The sequence below is a fragment of the Pleuronectes platessa genome, chromosome 12 (assembly GCF_947347685.1).
Source record: "Pleuronectes platessa chromosome 12, fPlePla1.1, whole genome shotgun sequence".
Classification (NCBI taxonomy): Eukaryota; Metazoa; Chordata; class Actinopteri; order Pleuronectiformes; family Pleuronectidae; genus Pleuronectes; species Pleuronectes platessa.
Window position 1 is genome coordinate 6,251,953 of NC_070637.1, and position 27,278 is coordinate 6,279,230.

The 27,278-nt window shown below is 43.5% G+C and overlaps 2 protein-coding genes across 3 annotated transcripts in view; both read right to left on the reverse strand.

The window, feature by feature from the left end:
• Positions 1 to 1,357: 1,357 nt before the first annotated feature.
• On the reverse strand, positions 1,358 to 5,057 carry zfp36l2 (zinc finger protein 36, C3H type-like 2). 2 transcript variants are annotated; one of them, XM_053436406.1, is made up of 2 exons: positions 4,650 to 5,057; positions 1,358 to 4,497 (listed from the first exon to the last, which is right to left on the reverse strand). In XM_053436406.1, the coding sequence occupies exons 1-2, from the start codon at positions 4,737 to 4,739 to the stop codon at positions 3,292 to 3,294; spliced, it is 1,296 nt and encodes a 431-aa protein (XP_053292381.1). In that variant the 5' UTR covers positions 4,740 to 5,057; the 3' UTR covers positions 1,358 to 3,291. The 2 variants fall into 2 exon arrangements, with proteins under 2 accessions (XP_053292381.1, XP_053292380.1); XM_053436405.1 differs by having other exon boundaries at positions 1,358 to 4,500; positions 4,650 to 5,050.
• Positions 5,058 to 7,519: 2,462 nt separating this feature from the next.
• Positions 7,520 to 27,278, reverse strand: part of thada (THADA armadillo repeat containing) — a gene marked incomplete in the record, with an annotated part of 93,568 nt that continues 73,809 nt past the window's right edge. The window contains 6 exon segments of the mRNA XM_053436814.1: positions 7,520 to 8,095; positions 9,616 to 9,791; positions 20,627 to 20,749; positions 21,006 to 21,156; positions 22,130 to 22,190; positions 24,834 to 24,958. Coding sequence (XP_053292789.1) covers positions 7,775 to 8,095; positions 9,616 to 9,791; positions 20,627 to 20,749; positions 21,006 to 21,156; positions 22,130 to 22,190; positions 24,834 to 24,958 — 957 coding nt within the window.

Genomic DNA, 27,278 nt, shown 5'->3' on the forward strand with positions numbered 1-27,278 from the left:
CACAATACATATATTTAACTACTTTATTTACAAACGTTTATATGTACAAGCACTGCAGATATGTGCTCACGCCAGAAAATATCTGTCTAAACTGACTGTTAAATTAACTTAATATGTTCTCACATATATAAATAAATATTAATAATATTAATAAGAGAAAAATTATACATAACATAAACATAGAGAGAAAATAAAAGAAAGAGAGAGGGAAGCAGTTTCTTATGCTCATTGAAAGGTTCACTGTACATTTGGAGGGTTGGTGATAAATATGTATGTGGATGTGAAATAAACAGTACGGAAACAATAGGTTTATAATGAGGTCCAGGTTATGATTCTTCATTTGAAGATTCGATTTCCACAATATATAATCCTTCAATCAAGTTCTGAAGTTAATGGAATAGATGCAAAGGTAAAAGTTTGTCAAAGATTCAGGTTCATCGTTGCAGAATTTGTTTTTAATATCTATAAACCTCTGGTCTGTGGCCTCATACAACAGACGCAGACGAAGCCTCTTTAGTTTTTTCAGATTGAGTCTTTTCTCAAATAGTAAAAACATTATTCATCAGAAAACTTCTGCGACATCTTCATGTAAACTACAAGTGGCTATTCTGCCAGGATGCTGAGTGTCAGTCAAGGTGATGTGCAGCTTATTGAAACATTCAAATCTCATCCTGATGGCAAACCCCCAGATAGACTTACAGCCTGAGCCCCCAACACAATTCAACTGGCGTTTCAGTGCCCGCAACACACACACACACACACACACACACATTTTCCATTTAAAAATTCCAGACCTCATTCCTCAGAAGGCGAGGGCATATCGCATACCGCCCTGTTTATAGCACAATATTACACACTATGTAATATTGCGTACATTTTATTCGGGGCTATCAGTTTCTGTGGAGCTGCTGCTTTCCGCTCCAGAATCAGATTTCTCCTTCATCGCGGCACATACCGACACTTAGGCTTTGTTGGACAGGAGACAGGAATTCAGGCTGTTCCTTACCCTGTGGAAATTACCTGCTCTGTTTTTACTGTACGCTCAGGACAATGGGCCAATACTCGCTGCTCAAGAACCCCCCCAAGGGTCCCAGGACAAATAGTGTCACAGGGCAGCAAAGGCTCCACTGTACCAAGGACACACACTCCCCCACCCTCCTGCCTGTCCCAGGGCTTTCTCTTCTGGGGGGGAGAAGACTATAGTCGTGAGACATCTGATACTTTCATGTGAGCAACATGAGAAACACAAGTGTCACGCTCCTGCCCATCATCAGTTCACGTGTTCGATCGACACGTCACACCTGTTGGGTCTTCACCACAGAAGGTAAAAAGAAATCACAGCTCGACAGGCCGCAGGTTTTTCGAAAAATGATTTTTATTGGGAGAACTACAAAAAAAATGTACAGTACAAAGTTAAGAGTCTCACACTCAATTTGTAGTGAACTGACTCCCCAAAAAATATGACAACTCTCGCTGTCCTTTTGTCCGTTTTTTTTTTGTTACATTCAAAAAGCTTTACTTCTGATAAAGTAGTCAAAAGTACATAGTGCGCATCCCCCTGTACCTACTATGTACAAACCAAACGTGTTTATCCACTTCCCTCTCCAGCAAACTCAAGACTCAGACTAGATTTCAATATCAAAAAAAGAGAAAACAGAGAAAAAGGCAATCAAAACAAGAGGAATGGGGATTTAGAGAGAAGTTACGGTTGTTTATCAGAGTGTCTGAGTGGTAACAACCTTAACAAAATGTTCAGAATCCAACACTACATTCAGTTCAACCTGTGTATAAAAAGATGCCATGTAGGAAAAATACTTTATTTGGTTAATTTTAAGGCATGTCAAGATGGTGAACCCCTTAGGCACTACACAATAATACTGGGGCACAAGGGATTGCTACATTCTTTAGCACGTGGCTGGAATCACAGTGTGACCTCGTGCAAACAGAGAGAAACAAAATTTAAAAGAAAAAACAAAATACTTTTTGGTTAATTTATTGACTTGGGTTCTTTGTCACTGAAGCCTGATCTAGATCAAGAAAAGAATTAAGGTTTGGACGGTCTGTACAACCACATTGTTTATACATTCTACAGATACATCTAAATAGGGATCCCAAAAAAACAAAAAGCCTTCTACAGCACTGACACACAACCTCAAGAGCAAACAGCAATCACGCAAACCTTTTTTTAATAAACGTAAACAAGGAAACAAAATTAATGAAATAAATATCACATACGTTCTCTTAAATTAAGATTTTTTTTACTCATTTACAATAAAAATAACCAAGTGAAGTTACAAAAAAGGAGAAAAAAAAACCAAAATATATATATTACTGTGAAAAGAACATACACTCCACTTTATGCAGATTAATAATGGCGATCATAATTTAAACATAAAAGAATATAGATCTATTGCTTCATCATACTTGATAAATACAGTATGGACACAAATTACCAATGTAGCCTATACTTTTTTTCACAAGATAATAAATAAGTTAAATAGTCCATAGCCAGTTATGCACCGCTATGCAAATCACTCAAAAAACAGCTAAAAAAATATATATTCAACCATCAGCAGTGATTTCCCCAAACAAACCCAACTCAAGAGTGCTTTTTAACCAAGCAACAAACTAGACTAACCAAACGAACCACTGGGTGGCGCTGGGAGAAGACAGGTCTGGAATGGAAGTTGAAGCTTTCAGAGAGGAAGAGAAGAAGAAAAAAAAAAACACACTTCGATAGAAGAAAAAAAAAAGTGTTACTTTGAGTCAAGGCATATTCTTGGCAGGATGGAGGAAATCTGAAACCGCTTAGTCTCTTCTTCTTGTCAAGTCATGTTACACACACACACATCTAATCCCAGGAAAAGTGTGGCTTGCCTGATAGAGCAAAAAGGGAGAGGGGGCTGCCATGAGCCCTTGGGCAAGGCACTGATGGAATGCCTTCTGTTTACTATCTAAGTTTTAATACAGCTATATTACATACAAGAAAATGAAAAGACTAAACTAATGCCTCGTCAAGGACACTTTTAACTGGATGAAGCTTTATTGATCCCTGTGGGTGAGACTCTTCTCTTGCCCCCCACCAGGGAGGTCAGAGCAGGGTCAGCACCCCTGGAGCTGCTAGGGACTCAATGTCTTGCTCAAAGGCACTTCAGCAGGGTGGATGCCGCTGAAAAAGGGGGCGAGTGGGGGGTCTCAACTGGGATCCTCTGCTTGAAGGACAGTCTATCTCACCTCCACCTCCCCCTCTCAGACCCGTCCATACAATCCGTTTGAGAAACAAAACGTGCTTCAGTCATCTGAAATCGACAGCCTGCTGAAGATTGGCAACCGTCTCCCCGCGTCCAGACTCGGCGACTCGGAGCCGCTGAGGCTCCCGGAAGAGCTGAGGGACCCGCTCGCATAGCTCTCCCGGTCAGAGAGCGAGTCTGGCGGGCTGCGAGGAGGCTCGAACACCGGCGACTCGCCTAGGCGGCGCAGCGCCTGCAAGTGGCTCATGTTGTAGGTCGGAGGGGAGGGGGGGCACACGCTGCTCTGCATGTTCCCGTAGTAGGCACCGGTGGAGTGGTTGTTGGCGTAGCCGCCGGTAGTGTGCACTGCCAGCGGGGCCAGTAAGGCTTTTAGGTCCTGCCCGGGGAAGGAGAAGGCACTGTTGATGCAGGACATGGAGTTGGGGGACAGCACATCATCGTAGAAGCTGGAGGCGCAGGAGGAGCCGGTGTGCGGCGGCGGCGGGGTCCTGGACGTGGGGCTGTCGAGCAGGGGGGACTCGAGTCCGTGGTGGGTGGAGAAGCCGGAGAAGCTGAGGCTGTGGTGGAGCTTTGGTCTGTCCCTCTGGCTGTAGCCGAGCTGCTGCGGCAGGATGTCCCTCTGTCCGTAGCCGCACATCTCGCGGGCCGACCGGGGCTCCCCCGTCTGCATGTTGGCGTTGGCGGCCGGAGCGGGCCGGCGCTCGTCGGCGTTGTGGATAAAGTGACACCGGGGACCGTACGGGCAAAAGCCGATGGTGTGGAAGGTGCGGCACGGCTCTGTTTTATACTTAGGGTGGCGGGACAAGCTCCTCAACTCGTGGTAGCCGTGAGCGAACTGACATTTCTCCCCGTACTTGCACGACCCGTTCTCCTCGAAGGGCCGGCACAGCTCGGTCTTGTAGCGGGTGGAGTTGATCTGGGAGCCGGACTTCTGCTGCAGGACGCCGCGCTCCCCGTTCTCGCTGTAGGCTCGGTCGCGGAACTTGTTCTCCTTGTTCATGAGGGCCGTGGGGCTGCTGCTATTGCTGCCGCCGATCGGCATGTTCTCCTTCAGGCTGCCGTAGCCGGAGCCCATGTTGTACTTGTTGCCGTTGCTCATCGCCTCCACGTTGCTGGTCGAGTTTCTGCGGAAAAAGCCCGGCGCGAAGGGGCTGCCGGAGCCCGGAGACGTGACCGGAGCGCCCACCGCCTTCTTGTCCAGCATGCTGTTTATGTGGAGGGCGTTCATGTTCATGCCTTTATCCTGCTGCTGGAGGAAAACACAGGAGTTAGACACAGATCTCAGATCGCAGCGCACCACATGGCGCGTTTAACACCCGTTTCCCCAACTTGTTGCAGCTCCTTCGCACGCTGCCTCCCCGGGAGCGCACCACTGACAAACAACAGACTGATATTTACCTTGTACAGCATGTCCATGTCGTAGAAAGCGGACAAGACGGTGGAAGACATCTCGTTTCCCCAAGTTTGCAGGCGCACTCCCTCTTTCATGGAGGACCGAGCAGGATCCCAGTATGCGACGAGCGGTAGTTTGTGCCACGACTGGTTTTTGGTGGCGGAAAAGTTTGTTTTGAAAAGTTGCTTCGAGAGGTTGGACGCGTGCAGTTTTCTCGCTTTTCCCTCCTCTTAAAAAAAAAAAGGTCCGTAGCAGACGAAAGAGAGCGGAGAGGGGACCGGGTCGGTGCTGTTGGAGTTGTAGGTGTTTTGTATTTGTCCTCCCCCTCAGGAAGCGCAGAACCAGACAGCTTCACTGTGCGCACTCGCCTCCTCTGCGTCAATATAAACGCTTGGCGCACCTCAGGGAGGGGCGAAGGGAAGTCGGCGCAAAGTTTTTTTCAGTCGCGAGGAGCCGCCTCCGTCTCCTCCTCTCGCAGAAAAAACACACTTCCATGCACCGGTTGGCCGCCTATTCTTCATCACCACGCCTTGAAATCTAACCCCGGCTGCCCCTTTCCTCCTCCTCCTCACACCCCTCCAAAACTTTTTTTCCTCTCTTTTTAATCACACAACCAATCTTTGTGGATGTTTTTCTTGTGTTTGGGGGAGGGTTCGTATCTTGCAGAGAAATACTGGAAGCAGCCAGTTTACAGTGCACGTTCATACCTGGGCCCTCATCTGAAGCCGAGGCGAGGAGGTGCCTTGCTCAAAGGCTCCCGCGCCCCTGCACCCAAAATATCTGGGGTCCTTTTGAACCGCCAACAACAGAATCCTCCGGCCCCTAGAAGCACCACACTTTGGAAGCTGACACATGTATTTGTAATGGACGGAAACTCTCCATCCCTCTCTCTCTCTCCCTGTGGACGGGGCTGCGACCGCAACCAGGAGCGGAGAGGAGTCCAGGCAGAGTGCAGCACAGATTTTCGAATCCGCCCGTTGCATAATCCGACTTCCACGGAGCAACACGCCGCCTATTCCAGTCTACTACACATGGAAAAACAGACCCGTTAATACCCACTGTGCTCACATGAACCACTTCAGCACCATCTCAAAGTCTAACACTAAACTTCCTCCAAATCCTCAGATTAGAAACGTGTCACCTTTTTTTTTTCATCATTATAAACACAAAGTGAGATTTGCTTTGGGTCATATATTTGTTTCCCCCTGAGCACTCTCAGCTTCTCTTCTCCCTTGTTTTCCCCCAGTGTCAGAGTCAGGGACCAGACTGCAGGAATGCTGTTTTCCTCTCATTTCCGCAGGTTAACACTGCCCCCATGAGAGCAGAGTGGGAACTGCCTGCGAGGGGAAAGGTGCGCCCCCTGCTGGGCAGAGCCGGAACAGGATTTAAAAAGGCACATTCAGGACAAACTGGCTGCAGTAATGTCATGTTTAGTCGTTCCTTCACCTTTTGCTGCAAAACCTGCTTCCTCAATTTCTCCCCACCCCTCTTGTTGTAAAGTCAGGGAGGGCAGTGTGGTTGCACTAAGCTGCCCCTGTCTCAGCATTGCTGTAACCTTCCCAGGACGGCAACACGTCCACATGGAAACGTCAAACTACAGCAGCTCTTACTCTCGGAGTTTGGAAAACCGCAGTGGAAAGATTGCAGCGCTGGCGGCAGAGAGCGAGACTCGACATCACAACTCCCAAAGGGGGATATTTTGGTGCTGAGGCTGTAAAAAAAACAAAAACTTGTGCGACACATATCACCAGAAATTGCAGGTTGCTGCGACACTGGTAACCATTTAGTCTATTCCATACAGGATCATAATGGAAAGATTGTTTTTTAAAAAAGATTTTTCTTTCAGTGACATATTAATATTCTCTTGAGTGCTTAATGGTTTGGTCGGAGAGGGAAAGAGGGAGGTTAAAAAAATAAAAAAAGGGAAAATAGCAACAAGCGAAAAACAAGTGACATAAGAGGTTGGAATCTACTACTACCAACCCTAAAATTAGGTTGAGGGCTGTCCCAGGACTATTTACGCGTTTGCAAGATGTGATAAATAGTTTAATGTGAAGGACAGACACACGGCGAAGCTCCTGAGAAATCCCCTGAACATGTCCTCGTCCCAAACCGCTCTCTCCCATCACACAGCTCTGTTTTTATAGGGGGATGTCGAGCTGTTCCAAAACATTACGTCAGTTTTACTGTAACAGGGAACATGGCTACCAGGGAGAGAGCCGGGTCCAGCTGTATGAGCAGGCAGCACAAACCACGCACGCACACTAACACACACAGGACAGTGGACCATTGTGCCGTCCTCCTAATTACATAACCAGGAAAACTAGAGGGAAGAATAAAATCACAGTCCAATGGAAAGAATCCTGAGGTAAATTAAATATCACAGGAAAATAACACCTCGTATAAGCATACAGTAGGAGTCGAAGCGTACACTGAAATACAACTTTGGTGACGTGTCAGCGCAAACACTTGATTTCACAATCCCATGCCCCGGCCATAAAGCTCGCCTCGCTGCACAATCACACCATTGAAGTTGGTGCTTGAAGCTTTAAGCACCGAGTTGTTTTGTTCCAAACTTTAAATCCCTGGTAGACACAGGGAAAGCAGAATGGTCCGTTTGCTCAATACTGAATCCTCAATACGGTCGTGTGACACATTCCTGCTGATAAGAGAACAGTGCATCAAGTGTTGTTGTGTACAAACTCGCGCTGAATTGTTGTTCTGGCTTCACAACTTTCCCACATGTAGTCACATCATATCAATATTGTCTATTTCTTCTCTTTCCTGCTTCACTACAGAGTTATTAACATGAAAGAATTGAGACGTACAGCTATGACTTTCCTGGTAGGAAAAACGGCGCATTGAAATCATGTAGTATTTTGTGACATATTTATTTAAGAGACATCAAGCAATAGTCACCATAACAATGAAATCTGATAAACATTGAAGGCAAAATTCGTAGGAAAAAGTAAGAGACAAGTACAGAGTAAAAAAAAGACCACAAAGCCGGTCTGTGGTTTTGTGTTAATTTATCTGAAAACTGTCCTTTTTTGGAAATATAAGGAATTCTGACATACAGACAATTCCCTTGAAAAATTGGTGATATTAGAGATGCACCATGCTCATTTCTCTACTTCAGCCTCTCCAGCACATCCAGAGCCAGTGTGGCCCTCTGGTGCCACAGGCTCAGCCGGGCATGCTCCGCAGTGCAGGAGAACTGGGGCAGGGCAGGGAGGGAGTCCAGGGCCTGCTGGGAGCTGAGGGCCTTGGTCTGGGCCTGGGCGGATAGAGTGTGGAGCCGGGCTTGATCCAGGATTACTGCTCCTGGGTGCTGGCTCTGCTTTAAGGTCGGGATGAGGGAGGTGAGGTGTCTGTGAAGCAGCTTCACCCACTGGACAGGCTCGGCCCACAGGTTCAGATCCCCCTTCTCAAACAGGAAGTCCTCCTCATCCTGGTCATTGGAAAAATGACAGTTTACTAGAGTGCAAGTTAAAGATGATTGTTTTCTGGCTACTAGAGGACAGTGGAACAAGTTGTGTACCATTGACTGTATAAAAAAATGGACGAAAAGTAAAGCCAAAGCCTCTTGACCGCCACCTGGTGGCTGGCTGTAGTATGGGCCATAAATGCATTTGATTGGTAATTTGATGATGAAAACAGGGTGACATGTCATGATTGACAGCTGAAATTGACTCTGAATTGGTCAAGGTTGCGTATCGGCGATTCCTTGCTACCATGGCTCCATCCCGATAGCTACCTAGACGAAGGCTCAGACACTGCACAAGATGGCAGTGTCTGTATCTGAAGTATTTTAGCTTCATTTCATGATAGTCTGAGGAAATGGAGATGTGTCGTCCATCTTTACATACAGCCTATGTTGTAGACATTCAACTGACATATTATCCACTTTTGGCCAATTTGTTAGCAAACAACTACATTTTTACAAATCAACAAACACATAGCAACATTAGTTTTAATTTCCAGTCATGTACATTTCCAGTAACCCCTGGGGGACCAACACCTGACTAATCAGCTCTCAAATGCTCCACAATGTTACTAGGCAAGCTGCATGAAGTTATTTTTATCTTTGCTGAATCACCAACACTGATGAAAGCAGTGAAAACAGATAAACTGTGATCTGGAAAACCAAAAGAGTGAGCGCAAAGATGCAAAAATGGACTATTAGACTGAGTGGAACTGCAAAATTAGTTGAAAAATCTCCGTGGGTTCATCACTATGCTCAAATTCCACATTGTCATTTGACCACATCGTTAGTAAAACAGTGAGTAGTGCAGTTCTAAGAATTTAAGAAAGATATTTGGACAATCAGCCACAAGAAGCAGGAGTTTACAGTTACTTGCTCAAAGCTGTTTGACTCGAGTCTTGAGTAGAAAGAACCCAACAATTAAACAGGCACCAAAAACAAAACAAGAAAATAAACACAGTGGTCGGAGAGCAGAAACCTTGGTGGCTATAAACTGCCCAGATACTTTGTCTGCTACTGTGAGTAAAACAAGAGCAACAATAAAAAATATATTGTTCTGGATGTGCTTAAGTTTCCACAGTTTACAAGCAACTTGAATTACACTCTTAATTTAGCATAAACCAGTGTTCTATCATAAAACACAAAGATGATGATATTGTTTTTCAAAACTAGTTTATTTAACACTATGTCGACTCTTGCTTAAAGTCCCCTGAGAAGCAGCATTTGTAGTTTCTCTGTTCATGTATTCATTTCTTAAATGAAAAGTAAGTTGATGATCACATCACAGTGTCACAGTTTTCCTGACAGAAATTAAAACTGCGACAATCATAAGTGAAAACATTTTTGGGACATGTCGTCTACTGTCTCATAAATATCTTGGTACAGTTTGTGATGTTCTTGAAGCACATTGTATATTGTCAATACATGATCTGCTCTGGGGGCATTAAAGATACTCTGCTCCTGTGTGACCTCTGAGTGATACTCACCAAAGAGGAAGCATCGTCTGCAACTGCCTCGTCATTGTCGTCTTTGTCTCCCAGCAGCCACTCGGTCAGTGCGAGGACACCAGCGGGAACCTGCTCCCACAGCTCAAACAGCCGACACAGGAGCCCCACGCCCCGGTCCAGAGCTACAGGAGGACACACTGACACACCGGCCATATCTGAGGACAGACGAGACCACGCATTTATTGAGTCTGCAAACACTGTTTTACACTCAAGACTCACAGACACAGTAATTCATAATGAGCACAACCAGAATATGAATGAACAATAAACAAGCATGTTGAGAGATCATAAATCATGGGCGGAACAAGTGGATAATATGCATTGTAAGCTACTGTAGCTGTTATTATTGTACCTGCCATTTAGTACAATGTCATGCTTTTCAAATCTAATATAAAATGAAGAATCAGATCAGATGGGTTGACCTTGTTCTGTTATTAGCATTATCAACCTGTTTAAACAGGTTAAGTCTAATTTATGCTCAATGTTAGATACATACAGTGAAACTGACGTAGTCTTCTGTCTGTACTCATTTCATTTCACATATTCATTTTGTACATATTTGCGCACGTCTCCTGAAAGGTTACGGATACGAACGAAACAGATCAGTACCAACGGAAAGGGTAGGGGGCAGTGTAGCCAATAGTTCAGGTGGGACCATTATAAAGAGAGGAAGAAGAAAGTTTAGGAGACATTGAGAGACTTTGTGAATTGGTGAGAAACTTCACGCATCTACTTCCCCCTATGTATTTCAGTGAATCACTGACCATCACAACCTGACTGCTTTTACCTCTTCCTTATGAGGTATATTATCGCAACCTCCTCCACTCTCGCCAGGTCTACGTTGTCAGACACTGTGCTGCCCTCTACTGGATGTAATGCTTAGCAACCCTGCCTATGTAAAGGCTACACGGAAGTATGAGGGCGGACTTAATGCCCAAACTGATTGAGTTAACCATGAGGGAGGAATGTGAGTCCCCAGGGTTTTAACCGTCTGTATGTCTAATAACCTTATGTATTAAAAATCACAGTCATGTAAAGGAATCAGACTAGAAATTAAAAGAATCTGGTTACCGGCATACAATTTCTGGAAGAGAAAGCCAATTACTCAGCTATATACAGTGTCCACAGGTTTCTCAATGGGCTCCTACAGCAGTGAATGTGAATGAAATAATCCATGCACATGGAGTATTATGTGATGCGTGGCATGAAAGGAAAAAACATTACTTGTACTGGTGTGTCCCTCTATCCAAAATAATTAAATCCAAAGTCTGACAAACTGAAATAAATAATTCTAAATAACTCCAGTTTCCACAGCTGAACAGTGCACTATTTGTAAAATTCTAAAGGAAAATGTGCGTGTATGCATGTCACTCTGCCACAAGTCCCAGCACAGGGAACAAACAGCGTAGTCTGTAGGATTATCAACAGTAAAATATAAACACCAGGTCCGATTCATAAAGAGAGATCTGATTACTCAACACCTGCCCAGAAACATAATCCCCACTCAAAAACCTCTCATTGTGGGCATGTAGCCGTTGGTGCTTGTGACGTAGCGATGATTGAATGATGCAGAGCTGATGGTGTGTTCCAAACTTATTTTGAACGAATGTGCATGTGTGTCTTCTCTACTCATAGAAGCAAAACGTTCTGCAAGTTTCACCAATACGCGCATGCACGCACAGTAAGAGCAAATGTTCCACTTCACTTCCTGTGAAGTGGAACGTACACACACACACACACACACACACACACACACACACACACACACACACACACACACACACACACACACACACACACACACACACACACACACACACACACACACACACACACACACACACACACACACACACACACACACAGTGAAGTGTGAGACACACTTCAAAAGGGGAAACATAAAGTTCAACTCCATTTAACATCACCAGTTGTCCTCGCAGCAACTATCTGACAGAGGTGTGTGTGTGTGTGTGTGTGAGAGAGAGTTGTTCTCCCACCTTTACCATTCTCACCACAGCTGACACCCAGATAACACCAGAAACTTCAAAAGGCTTTGAGAGCCACTAGCCAAAACACTACCACCATGGGAAGAGAGGAGGGAGGGAGGGAGGGAGGGTGGAGGTACTGTATATTGACCCCATAGGCACACATACAGTGTAAAACACACAAACACGGATAGGGTCGGGAACCCAGATTGTTTTCCGTCTTCAGAGAGGAGGCGTATAATCAGAGCCGAGCCCGACGTCTGAGCGGAGAGGGAAACCTGGTCTGTGAACATTAGAAGCTGTTGATTGTACCGTATTAGAGGAGATTTAAAGAGTTTAGGAGCTTGAGTGACAAATTCCTTTCTTTACCAAGAAGCGGCCTCTCCCTGGGATGGCCCTTCCTCTGATGTCAAGCCTTTACAGAATCCTACCCCCTCTGAATAGGAAATTTTAGCTGCGTTCAATTTATCTACTTTTCTACAGAGGTTTTACACGTTGCTTAACGCGATTTCCCTCCTCGAGCTGTCGGTGCAAAATGCTCAGATTCTCAAGGGGATTGTCTTTCACGCTGTTCCTGGTGTGAAGCATATGAGTGTGTGTGTGTATGTGTGTGTGTGTGTGTGTCTGTGTGTGTGTGTGTATGAGCGTTGTCGTATGTTGTTTTGAGTATTGATTTTGAAAACCTAGTCTCTATACATGACAATATCACTGCCAGTTGGTGAGTGAATGTGTTTGAGAATGATGGGGTGAGGCTGTGTGTGTGTGTGTGTGTATGTGTGTGTGGGTGTGTAGTTGGCATCCCCTGGCACACTCTTCATCCACTGGCACTCATTGGAGCTGGGCAGGGCAGGAGCGTGAGGGAAAATCTTAACCCTGTGCCACTTGAGGAAAAAGAAAAACAGTTGAACCATTCTGAAGAGTTTTTTTTTTACTGAACTAAGATCTTTGGTTGCCTTGTTCCAGACGGTGGAAACTAAGTTTTTATAAAGAGCTTTATATGTAAATCGGCATCTTGAAGCACAACCAGCCCCTTCACCAGGCCCACACTATCACCTTTATTGAGGAAGTGCACATGAGGGAATGAAAGCAGCCCCATGTGCCACAGCTACCGCTTATGTGGACAGAAAACCACAAAACAAAATAAAGAGTCTACAGGCAAGTTAGCAGGCTGTTTGACGCTGAAGGCAAAGCAGTGCTTTCTGCTACATGCTAACACCAACATGGAAGTGTGTTTGCATTTTTTAAAGAGGGTTAAACTCCACACAGGAAGAAAATGGCCCCACAAAAACAATTTCATCACTCTGTGTGTAAGCCTTGTCCATTGCAGTTTACTTTTTCTTTGGATTGGGGCACAAACTGAATGAGGGTCAGAGGTGAGGCTAGCGCTGTGCTGAGGGGACTTCCCTAGAGGACTTGAAGTTGCTTGTGGAGATGAGGATTGCTTTACAAACATGGGACCATCATGGAGAACATTTAACACCCCCTCCACGAGCTGCTCAACAACTGTCTGTAGAAGACGTCATCAGTTTTGACAAAGAACACGACAGGAAGTCTTGGCTTTCAGCTGCCGTCACGCTGCACAATGATTCTCCTGTGTGTTGGATGAGGAGATAGTTTACTGCTCACCTGGACATTGCCTCATATCTGTTACATGTATCTGATTGATGAGACCTTTCAAGGCTTGCTCTCTATATAGTAGATTATATTACCTCCATTGCACATGCAGCATGTAGTGTAGCTATAGTTTTTTCTTTAGTCTCAGTTTTTTATTTTATTTACATGATTCTTTTCTTAACGGCGTCGCATGTTATTTCCTCATTGTTTTGTGATTTATTGGAGGTTATTGCGGGTTTTATTCCTCCCTTTTTAAGTTGAGAAGTGGCTGCTGCACCACTGCCATTTCCCCTTTGGGTTTTATCAAGTTCTCTTTCTCTCTCTCTCTGTCTGTCTGTCTGTCTGTCCGTCTATACAGAGGGATGTCAGTGGGGTGTCGGGCTGTCAGGACAGTGAAATGAGAGACATCCAAAGCACTTCCCGCCCCCGTAGTCTTCCCACTACTGGTGTCATCATGTTCACTGTAGAGGGGGTTAATTCCTCTGCTCAGCCACCCACATCTAAAGGATTTGGGTTTGAAGCCCTCCCCCTATCTCCCGCCCCCCCCTCCAACTGACTGTTAAGCAGGGGGTAAGGGGGAACCCATCCCACCTGGGCTGTAAACTGCAGCCGGACCACCGTATGGGTCCCTCAGCTACACCTGCCCTGTCCCACAGTCACGTCTTTATTCCATACAGCCTGGACAAAGACGGTCTGTCAAATGAGGGAGCCCACAGAGATCTGCATGTCCAGGGTTTAATCTGTGATCAGATGAGGAGGGGGGTTGGGTATTGGTGCTTCTAACATGTATGTTATCAGACAACTTGCCTTGTCTGAATAGTCTAAAAACAAGCCTCGAAACAATGTAAAACAACAAAGACTCGACAAAGACAAGACTTTCACCCAAAGATAGGATAAGACCCGCAACATTAACACACACACACAAACACACACAGTTGTTACAGGCTTGACAGTGGAGTCGGGCCACCAGGAAGTGCAGGTGTGAGATAAAGAGAGGTGTGAAATAAAAACAGACACTTTACAGCCCTGACTTCCTCTGTAGACTGAGAACAACAACAACAACGGGAAAGAATAACACAACAAAGAGTACCAGAACTAGGTAGAATGGTGAGCATTAACATAAAAGTCTACTGTTGCAGCGCTTATCAGTGAGTCCAGACTGTGGCTGTTGAAGGATCATATACAAGTCAATAGAAACCGGAAGGTGGAAGTCTCCTGTCTGTCTCTGTCATGAAAACTCAGCCAAACTTCAAACGTACTTATTCAAATTCCTGTTTCACTAATGAAATAAGATTTTCTAACAACAGCCGATTGTAAATTCTGCAGTTTGAATTTAAATACCTTTTCAGATATGGAATAAAAAACACTGCTGATTTCACCTGTCTGTTAATATGGGTGCTAATATGGGATTAATCCCATATTATTATGGATCCTACAAATCCAATTGCTTATTTCCCATTGGCCTTTTAGTATATGTATTTATGAGATGCCATAACTGTAAAACAGGGTTAGTCGAAAGTAGAAAAAACACGGAGGCCAGTGCTTATGTTACAGCAGTTATTATATCTTTACAAATAAGTAAACGCACATTTAAATGCTGTGCTCATATACATAATTTATAGATTTGTTGTCAAATGATTATTTATTCATCCACACAGCTGGCATGAATGACAAGTTATAGTAATAGGAAGCAGCATTTTTTGTCCCAAACATAGGCTGTATATACTAAATAGCCCGGATGCAGAGGCTGACAACTTGTACCAAAGACGTAATTTAGAGCGAGAGTCTGTCCATATTTTATAGCATCGAATAACTAATTAAAACCAAACTTAGTGATAAATGACCACTTGAACATACATCAGTGTGATAAAAACTAAAATGACAGAGCCATCTTTGAGAAAAGTTTTAGTTTTAATTTGGTCCCATCTGCTAACCTGGCAGGCTTGTGGCCCATACTACAGCCAGCCACCAGGGGCTGATTGAGACGCTGTTTTTCGTGATTTTTCTGTCTGTGAATCTTTTGACTGTGAAAGTCGCCGTTACATAAATATTAGCACGTCTGAGCTGAGGTTACAATGACATCTGGGTCTGACTGCGTTTGTTTCACAGTAACACAGGATGCACAACGAGTCTGCCTCAGCTTGACACGTCTGAACTGAGAATTGGCTTCACAGAGATAATCTGCACTCCTGTTATCTTCAAATCACGTCACAGTCAAGTATCACAACCTGCTGCTTTACACTGTAAACACGCTTCTTCATGAAGCCTGCAGCCACCGGTCATAACGGAGACATGTGATTTTGTTTCACACCAAATCATTAAAATCTCATTTCCCCACGCTGCCGTTTGAGTGAAACCTGCGAAAAACATCACTTGTGTTTGTGTGTTTTCACTGGATAGTTAAATAACAGCTTATTTATTCCAACAGGAAGTTGAGAGCTGAAAATCCACTCTCCAGCATCATCAAGTACCTTCAGTTGTACATCTAGATAAATGAGTGATAGACAACAGGTCGTGGTGTGTTTAGTGAGTGTCCTTCAGCTTCGTCAGGTCAAAGGCTTCCATTCATCGCTGCAGGTGAACGAACTGGGGGAAAGGACACAGGACTTGTTCGCTTTACAGTGAGCCAAGGAGGTTACTTCAGGCGAGCCAGCTGATAATGGTTCACTGAGGTTGCCCTGGAAAATATGGACACGTCAGCAGAGTGTGTGAGGCCACTAAAGAGAGCTTGAGACCCTGTGCTGAGAAAAGAAAATTGTTTACCAAACTTCAATTGGTGCCATACAAATAAATTCGATATAAAAATGTTATCAATTGTGATAACATAACTCCTTAACTTTAATTTGAACAAACTTCATCTGAGTATTATCAGTGGAAGGATTTTTGTAGTTATACGTAATACTTTTCTCTTTACAGTTTGTTAACAGTGAGTTTTAGTGGTCCTGGTACACCTCTTTTTTTGTTGATCATGGTGAATATTTGAGTGATAATGTGACCATGGCTTGGAGTAAAGAAGTAGGGGCTGATATTTCAGTAGACACATGTCAGGGGGATCTGTTGTGTGTGAATTCCTGTTCCATTAATAGCAGCTCTCAGTTAATCTTGTTTTACACTATAAACAATCTTCCATATTTAATAGTCAATTGGAAATAATGTAATAATTTTGTTATTGCAATATTTGGGGGGGTCAGAGGCACATCGGGCTGTTCCTTTTATACACACAATATATAATTGAATTGTTAAACTCCTACAAGATGTACTTGACCACCTGATAAGTATATATCCAATGAAATTTGTTTTAATTGTCAGGTCTGTAGGGTGTACGTCTCATTACTGTCATGTTTTGTTCAATCTTGCTTATTTGTTTAATAAAGCTCCCAATGTTTTTAATCAAGGTGGGGGATAACAGTGCAGTTCAACGTCCTTTGACTTTTGTCTCCCCTAACCACATTTCTAATCACTGCCTTCTTATCACATGTCGTCCGATCCAAATCCCTCTGTGCTCTATATATAAAGTGATCCCTCTGTTCCTGCCCCGGCTCTGTCACGGTGCTGGAGGTCCAGTGAGGGTGAGCGGAGTTTGATTTCAGACCCAATTACTCTGGAGGTATTTGAGAGGGGGGCGGCGGTGGTGGTGATGTTGGTGGTGATGCTGGTGGGGGGTTTGAGGGGGAGTGTGGGGGTGTTGGAGGGCAGGATGGGGTTAAATTAGATTTGCTCTTCCTGCCCAGGACAATGACTCCACTGTGGTTCACGGCTCTGGGAAGAAGAGACTTCACTGACCTGATGTGAATGTGCCCAGATTTCTCTCCCACATTGATTAAACAGGTTTAATTGTATTATGACTCATCTAAATTATAAGTACACAACTGTAAGTGTAAAAGGAAATTCATCTATATAGCCCTGTAGGAGAAAAAACAAATATACGTAAGTGTTCAAACTGATCTTCGCGCCTATGTCAACTTTTTTTTGGAGGAACAGTTTAACATTTTGGAAAGATTTGTCCACTTTTTTTGCTGTGAACCAGATAAGACATCAAACTAATGTTTATAATGTATACTGGGTTCATGTACCACACCATCAACATGTCTCCGTGCTGTCCAGCAAGACTATTATCACATGATTAACACAACAATGAGTTTGGACATTTAAATTTCTATATATTTCTTGACTTTCTGAAAGAGGAGGGCTGTTTAGCAATTTGTCCTTTTGCATGACCGTTTGTTTCCCTGAGTGTTTTGCAAAAGCCGTCTCTGTTCTCACATCTCTGGCTGTCCTCCATATCAAAGGGCCAGGAGTCGTCGCCTGCATCTGAAGCAGCTAACACCTCCGATACTTAACTCTGCAACGGCAGGTCATAAAACACACACACACACACACACAAACACACGCGCCCACACACTACATCACCCTCCGAGCAGTCTGCCTGGCTGGCCTGAAGGGGACGGGAAAGATACACACAAACAAACAAACACGAACACATACGCACACACGCACACCCACACACACACACACAAAGACAGTTGTTTTTCCACTGGCACAGCACCACACTCTAGCTATGATTTAACAACATGCTGCATTACTCTATTTCTGTTTCCTTGACACTCTGACACCAGCAGGTAACTATGCTGACCAAAGATATTATACAGGTCAACAAGAGAGACACACACCAGGTGTCTGCAATGGTGGTAGAGAACTAAACCACTGTAACAGCCGAGCTCTTGAAAACACATCCAACATTTGACCAGGAGTCTGTAAAGTAAGTTCAGCTGTGCTAAAAAAAAGACTAAACAATATTCCCCCATTTCTCCCAAAAGTTATAAATTACACCCAAAACAACTTGATCTCTAAGCTGATCAATATATATATATATATATATATCAGATGGAAAGGGGAATAAGTGGAAAAAAGAAGAGGAAGGATAGATTTCTCTTCTCTTAATCGTTTCCTCTTATTGTAAATATAACTTTTTCAGTGACGACATTTTAACATTTCAACATGAATGGTGTTACTAGTAAAAAACAACCAAACAATTGATGGCCGAATTCCATATAGCCTCAGTTCCAGGGTGTTGTTATTATGCTGCCACACTGTGAAGACTTTCTGGGACTCCTGCAAGAATTCCTGCAAAGGTTTTAAGTTCCCAGGAAAAGGGACTGCAGTGGAACGCAGCTCTCGATTTATTCTCTGGGTGACAGCAATAAGTGCATTCTTAAAGACATTGTGACTTTATGACATTTTTTTCCATAGCTCAACAATAACCAAAATGTCATCCCAACTCACTGTTTTGTATCTAATTTTAGAACATCACTTGAGTTTAAGTTTTAAAAGTAGTATGATGAAATATTTTTCCAGTGAAGGATTTTTAATTGTACTTTTCAACAGTCACTCGGATGTGAGTTCTTTGGGGTTTTTCTGTTGTTTTTCATTTAGATGAAGAACTCCACTCTTCTGGCCAACTCATTCATTCATTTGATTCAAGACAATTTTTCCGTGTCATCCTGCGCTGTGCGCACATTCCTGCAGTGTGTACGGCAAGTGTTGAAATAAACTAGGAATTCTGTGCAATTGTCATGGTCAGTTTGGAGGTTGGAGTAAGTTTTGGAGTGGCTTGGCTGGAGGGTGAAGGGCCACACAAAAGAATAGAGACAAACACTCACCCTCATTACCCAGAGTGCATCCAGGAGGAAATGTAGGCGGGTTTACGGTAAGTAACACACACACAACGCCTCCTACACACAGAGAAACACTGTAATCTCAAAATGTACAGTGGATATGGACAAAGGAGGATAGCCCACTAAATTTTATACACACACCCTTTCACTCATTTCTTGGAGACATATTCAAACCTTCACTACAACGTTTACTTGCCTTACTCGAACCTTAACACATACTCACCTTCAATTTTATGATTACATTCTGAGGACCAGCCGTTGCCAGTCCCACACACACATACGGACACCCAGTGTGTAATTATGTCTATTGTGTTCTCTTCCTGTTGTAGAGAAACCTTCTCTATCTTAGTCAAGTTGTCGAGCTTTTATCAGATTTTAACTGACAGCTTATCTGAATCTGTCTGGCCTTATGTACATAAATATGCACACACACACGCACACACACACACACACACACACACACACACACACACACACACACACACACACACACACACACACACACACACACACACACACACACACACACACACACACACACACACACAGTCCATTTCAGGCTTTAGCAGAAACAAGCTGAAGTTGAGTCTTCCCCCATGACTCTGCCCTCCCATCCATAAACAGCATTTCCATGTGGGGCTGCAGAGACTTTAGAGGAGATGTTTTTCTATCTTGTGTTATGTTAAGAGATACTATCAGTACCAACAGACACAATAAGGGTGGTGCAGGGAGGAAAACTAGCAAAATACAGGAAGTGAGTGTGGTGACGACAGGAAGTAGCACTGTGGCTGTTTGGAAGGGGGACACTTGATAGGTGGCAGCTTTATGTTCTCTAAGAAGGACGCAGAGAACTGTGAGGGTCCAGACACTGGTGTCTGTATACCTGAGGTATTTGTGAGTAAGGCTGGGCAACATATAATTCTTCAGAGAACTGACCTCAGACATTACCAAAAAGATCCATAACTGCACATGCAAGAACATACAAGTTTGTACAGCATTGGCACAATATATTCCATAGCCCCAAACCTTAACCCTTAACCTAAACTAAACCTAATTCTAACCCTAAAACAAAGTCTAAACCCCCAAAACAGTCCATTAAAGGGGTGGTCACAAAGTGAGGACCGTCCCAAATGTCCTCAATTTCCCCAAATGTCTTCAGTCCGTTGGTTGTAGATTCAACCCTGGTCCTCACAATGATAGCTGTACAAGAGCACACACACACACACACACACACACACACACACACACACACACACACACACACACACACACACACACACACACACACACACACACACACACACACACACACACACACACACACACACACACACACACACACACACACAAACACCCTTACGATCTTGTGTCCCCTCTGCCAAACTAGAATTAGCGCCCTTCATTACAGGAATTCTTTACCACCCTTTGCTTGAAATGATGTCATCAACCGCTTTCAACATCAGCATGTGTTTGTGGTCTTTTTTATATTGGTGTGTGTCTATTTAATCATACGAGGGTGTGTGTGTGTGTTTGTATTTCATTGCAATATCACTCTGCACTGACTCTGCTGTGTTTGTGAACATGGGTGTGTGTTACCATGGTTGTGTAGAGGTCTGAAAAGGTGTATTTACGCATGATTTATAAGCCCTTGTGTGTGTTTGTGTGTGTGTGTGTGTGTTTGCATTATCATTTCCAATCTGAGCAGTGAGTGTGTACCTTTACTGAGCAGAGGGGCTGGTACATTAGCTATGAAATCAGAGGCTGAATCTCGGACTTCGTGGTCTTCATCCTGCAGCAATGTGAACAGACTCCTCCACAGAGAAACTGTAGTGAACAGACCTGAAATACACACAGAAAAAAACACACACAAACACACACACACACACGTGTCTTACTTTCATTCTGTGTTTCAGACCAACACATTTTCAGAAAATTACTTACAATTTATATTTTGCAACACAGGTTGGACTTGTTAACGTTTGCCTTCTCATCGGAGAATTTATCGCAACTGCACCGGAGGCAGACATTGTGTTAAGTCGTGTTACGTATTGCGATGTATGACGCTGTGTTTTGTCCAATCGCATTTGAGACTCACCCAGTGGCAGATGAGGATTGGTCAACAGAGCTTCTGTAGAGTTGACCAACACCTTGGCGGCCATCAGCTTCACCTCCGCCGGCTGCTCTTCGCTGCAGCATGAGCACACCAGCGCCCCCCACTGAGCAAAACAAAACATTGCACTTGCAACCTAGAAAACATCACAACAGACATTTTTTATAGATTAATAACAATAACCCTTTTGCTTTTAAATGTATCGATCTAGGTTCCACTATGATACATCACACATGAATGAACGATGACATCCAATTTGTCCACATTTCTGTTATAAAAATGAAACGATCAACAGCATTTATCTCTCATAGGTGCTGCTGCAAGACAGTTGGCTGTGCATCTTAGTGGTCATGGGAACTGCAGTACTGAGTTTGGTGTGATTTGGACAAGCTAACACTAACAGAAATTTAATAAACTAGCGACCAGTGTTCTGTGGCAGTCAGTGGGGTGGGGGCTGCGGGCCTAAGCAGGTGCAGACCTCAGTCATGGCAACAACATTATTAGAATTACTTCCTGTTTGTCAAACTTTCATTGTTGCTGAGCTTCACTGAACATTGAAGCTGCTCCAATGGTCTTTAGAGGATGACAAAAATTACCCAGAACAACATAAATAATGGGGAAGCAGGTCCCAAAAAAAGCCAAATAACATTATTAAGAACATGAAGGGCATGTCTCTTTCCTTTTTGAAAAAAAAAAAAAAAAAAGTACAAATTCTCAGTCAAACAATCATGGTAGAAGCACATGTGGAGCTAATAACAATGATAATGGCTGTTTAAGTAATCATTGCAATTCGATGTAATTGGTTGTGCTATAAGTGGCACCTACTATTGTAAGTTAATAAGTGTGTTGAGATAAAAGGTGTGTTCCCTCCTCATCTTGATTCACCGTGTAATGACTCTTCAGCCCTTGAGTGAGGGCAACGAGTAGAATGCTAAGCTAATAGCTACAACCAAAATGAAGCAACATGGCTGTTGGCTGTTTGTAACAACTGACACATCATTCTTGGTCATTTCTGTATCTCAAGTCAGTTCAAACTCTATAGGAATATCAACAGATTCCTGTGTGTGTGGTCAGAAATGATTAAAGCATACATGTTAATCATTCTTTACCTTTGGGTCAGAGTTCACCAGTTGAGACATCAGGGTCAGGGCAGCGCATTGGAGCTCCACACTGAAACACAACATCAAACACGTTCATTGTCTAAATATTCAACTTAATCCGCTTATTTCCGTTGCCCTTCACAGATTAGAAGTTGTTTTCTTAACTCTTAACTGAATTAGGGACAGGGTGCAAAGTCATTTTTATAAATATTTTGTATAAAATTGACCATTATCCATGTAGTGGATCTTGAAGGTTCTTAGCTTCACTCTTCAATCCATTACATTGGAGATTAACATTAACGTCATTTTGGTTGCTTAATATTTCAGCTGTCAAGCTGCTATCAAACCTGCACTGAAGTCCAGATAACCTCCTGAATTTATCCAGAGGGGCGGTATGTGAGAACACGTATATACGAGTCAGTTGCTGTGAGTTTCTATTGCCTAGCGGGATGCAGTACAGCAGGGAAACGTTCAGGAGATTCATCGCAAGTGAGAGGGCGTGTTGAAGATGCTTCTCACACCCAGAGACTTGTTGTTGAAAAGACCTTTAAGAAAATAAAATATCGGGATGAAAAAGAGCTGCCAGTTACGTCAATACAGACAAATATGTAAACTTGGAAAGACACCGAGAGTTGAGTGTTTTTAGTTATAAGGGCCAACACCCGTGTTGATGTGCTGTAAACACAGGTCTAGTATTGCATGTAAAGGTTCTGGAAGTTATTTATCACATAATCCGTGTACTGCTTCGTCACATAATTAACCTGCCTCAACTGCAGCCTGAAACATTTTCTAGAAGGCTAACCCGTCTAACCTGCTGGTTGTGAGTACACCAGTTACTGTGTGACACAGGAGAGCAACTGTCGCCTGTCTGTGTGAAGACCGACGATATGATATAACTAACACTCTTGATCATCCCCTGGTGGCAGAATAAATCATACACCCCACCTCCTCCATGTTAGTAAAGTGACAGAAATGACAAACTAAAAAGCACACATCAAATTCAATTTTCTCAAAGATTGTTTCTGTCATTTTAAGTAATTCATATTACACTGATGAGGTTACATTTTCCTTTTCTCCACTAAGTTTTGTTTTAATAATTTATTTGAAGCTGTAAAATTGAAAGTGAAACGTCATGGTCAACAGCTGAGACCGACACGCGATTGGTCGAGCATGTGTATCTGTGGAATCGCTTGATACTACGGCTCCATCCTAAATCGTTACAGTGTAGACTCCAAATGCAGAAAATAGTAGAATTCATATCCAGGATATTTTTGCCTCATTTCTGAATTGTGTGAGAACCCGGAGATCCATCTGTAATTACAGACTATAGCTATAACAACTGACCTATCGCCTATATAAAACAATGCCTTTTAGTGGTCCTTTACAAGGTGCCCACACATGAGTAATCAGGGTAAACGGGTCACAACAACTGCGTGACAGGGTAACACTTACCCAGTGGTTCAGCTAACATTAACTGTGCCAGGATCAGATCGGGACATCAAACATAAGGCCTATCAGGTCTGGGTCGGGCTCGGTTACCATTGATATTTCTGACAGAAACATGCAGCCGTACTCTGGCAAACATAACACTCCAGTGTGGTCAACTACACAAATATCACTCAACTGTATTGACTTACTATCCACAAAAGAAGTGTGCTGGTACTCACCAGTGCATTATGGATCACAATAGCACCAGTGCCATTCAATCACATGGCAGACAAGGGCAGCCAGCAACCCAATCTCCTCCCTCCCTGGCTCTAATCATAACCCTGGGGCAACTCCAAAGGGAAAGTGGATCCCTGGGTCCAGAGATTGTGACCAGGAAAAGGCTTTACAGGGCTAAAAGCCTTTGTAATCCAATCCTCATTCAGGTCTGTATTCTCTTGTTGGGGTGAGAATAGTACAGCAGTGGCTTGTCAAGAAAGGTGTGTGTGTGTCTGTCAAAGGGTTTACAGTACAAGCACAACCACACACAAACACTGGAACGGTAAGTGCCAAATCAGTTTGTGGTAAGAGAGGGCCTGGGACTCAGGGACTTGTAAGCTCTCACTGGAGTAATAGTGGGAGCCTGGCATTTTACACTAATCTAGGAAAAAAAATGTTGATTAGAGGCTCTCAGAGCAGAAAGATCAGCTTTCATCCACATTTTAATTTCTCTGTTTGCCTACTTTTAAAAACTACAAGTTTCTCTGACTGGATATGTAAATACTACAACAGTGCATGAACGACTCCAGGAACCCGGGTGCAGCGAGGGAACCTGTGTGTCTCTCCTCCATGGACTGTGGCTCTGAATGGATGCCTTACAATCCACCTGACACAACAGTGTGAGGGCTCATTCACAAGCCACATCCGGTCCAATCATTAATGCCAGATACATTTCCATGAAAATACCCTCCATAACTTTGTGTTGTACTTCAGAGACGTAAAGAGGCAAGATGCAGCCTTTTGAAATGCAATTTCATTTTAGAATTGTGAAAAATAGTTTATGAAACATATAACCCATTTTGATGTGATTGATACAAAAAAAATCTCAAAGTACTATTTGTATAGTTTCTAAAGGATTGAAACCTTATGGATGAGGCCTATAAGCAGACCTGGAATAACACAGGAACTGTCTAATCTTCTGATCCAGAGGGAAACTTTATATTATAAAAATAAAATAACTCTTGGATGATGAAGGATATTTGAACATGAAAAGTGTGTGTTGTCTGACCTGTGAACAGAGTTTTGAGCCAGAGTGAGGAGGTGCAGAAGAACCTCTTCCTGGGACAAAGTCTGAGCACCATCCCGCCACAGGAGTTCACCACTGGAGCTAAACACACACAGCACCTGAAGGACCTGAGAGGAGGATGGAGAGCCAGAGAGAAAGAGCATGTCACAGGAGTAAGAGATACTAAATAAGTGACTGATTTAGCTGCACACACAGACACACACTTGGAGCTACTGGTGGGGGAAGTTCTTCAGCGCCATCCATCCGCACAGCTTTGGTGTCCTCTCTGCAGCAGGCTGGCAAGTTGCCCCAAAGCGTATTTTTACCACACCGGTCAGATCCTCCCTACGCACACCCTAACCACGGGTACACAGCTGCCTCACTCTCTCTCTTTCCACACGCAAATACATACACACACACTATTATATGCATGTTCTCAGACGACTACATTCAGGCCCAGAAACAAGTGTGTGACAGAGGGCATATTCAAGCTCCCAATTCTCTCCATCTGCCCATCAGGAGGGAACACAGTCCTCGGCTTCTCTATGCATCTTCCAGCTTAACCCCCTAAACTCGACTTTCTTTGTCCGTCACCCATCGCTGCGTCCCCCTCCTCTCCATCCTTCCCATACTGTTTTCTTTGCCCGGTCACTCCTCCAGAGAGCGAGGCAGCTGACCGAGTCCAAGGAGGAAAAGACTTGTTTTCCACCGCGTGAGACCCCTGTTAAAAACACACATCCAGCCGAGAACACATGTTGACATTCCTCCTGCATATCTCGATGATTATTATTTCTTTCTCGCTTCCAACCTGTTATTAGAGCTGTAAAGTAAAGCTTGCTTTACAGGAACTGTGTGGGCGGAGAGCAGGGTGAACGGGTGTATTCAGTGTCTGTGTGTAAACAACTGTGTGTATGTGTGTGTGTGCATGTGTTTGACTATATATTTGTGCATACGAGGATAGGACAAGGTGGCCAAGTAGGCTAGCTAATCTGTCTCTTGTTCTGATGGTTCTGTCAATCTATAAACAATCATCATTAAGTCAAAGAAACAAGTGGCAGAGTTGCTGTTTGACTATGTAGAAAATTTCAAAGCTGCACTCATCATTTTTTTTATGTTACCAATGGATCATACAACTTTATGGGATGTCAAAAGGGCTACTTAATGGTGACAAACCCACAGAGAGTTATCAACAAACTGTGAAGGGCTATGAAACATCTTAAAGCTTTTTGTTCACAAACTCTCCACTTCAGTGTGCTGGACCTGGAGTCATCTGTCAGATGGCCAGAAATGAATGATACCGCTCTGGATGTGTCAAGAGACCACTGTTACCAACACATATAACAACTAAATAATGCGATACCATGTATTGGCCTATAAAACCCATTAACGCAGACACACGGCGCTGCACTTGTCCGTTTTCCTTACTGTTGGACACCAGTGGTTTGGAAATGTTCTGTTGCTGCAACAAGTAGTGTCCAATATCTGCAGCAGCCCATTGTAATTTTCTGGGTAGCTATGGTGGTCATAATGTTTGTATCAGACAATATTTCGTCCCTGCATAGCTAAACAGGTTTTATCTACTTCCAATTTGAACTATTGAGGGTATTATATCATTTAACAGCCCTGCCCAGGATTTTCACCGTTTATCTCTCCATCTGTCTGTCAGGTATTCAGCCGCCAAACGTCCAGGAACAGACACATAAACAAAAAGCTACGAAGGCTCTACCCAGCTTGCACTGCACTCTAACACTAAATCTTTCTGTCTTTTTGAGCAGACTGCCTTAAGGTGCTTTTTGCTTGTATCTTGTCTCAAAGCAGCTCCCCAAACAATGGAAGGGGTTTTGACCAAATACCAGGGCTCCAAGAAGAAATTTCACAACATCAATTTGAACTATCAGAAGTTAAACTCAAAATGTTGAAGAAACAGGGAGAAAAAAACAAAAGTCTTAATATTATTATTATAATATTATGTCCATTTGTCCAACTTTGGCAACTTTTATTGTCTTCAGCTCCTAAGTGCAGGTTTACATGCTACAAGGTAGTCTGAAGTACATCAACCTGAAATTCTTAACCCGCGCATTTATCCTAATACTGCTTCAGAGTTTACTTCAGCATTAAGGGTTTCCCACAATTAATCGTGTTCTACTGCATTACACCAGTCCAGCTGTTGGTGGTAATTTCTCTATAAACCACTTTTATGACCAACAATAAGAAAAATACATCAGGTCACCCATTATGTTTTATATTAATGATTTAATGATTAAAAAACCCTGTTTGAGTTAGGCTGGGTTCTGTTTGAACAGTCTGACCACTCAATATTAGAATAATGCTGTTTCTTTATATTCTACATGGAGCATCAGGTGCTGACGATGATGACATTTCCCCCTGGACTTCAGCTTTAGCTTTAGTAGCTTACCACTATCTGTTTTTCTTAGTATGTGATTATAT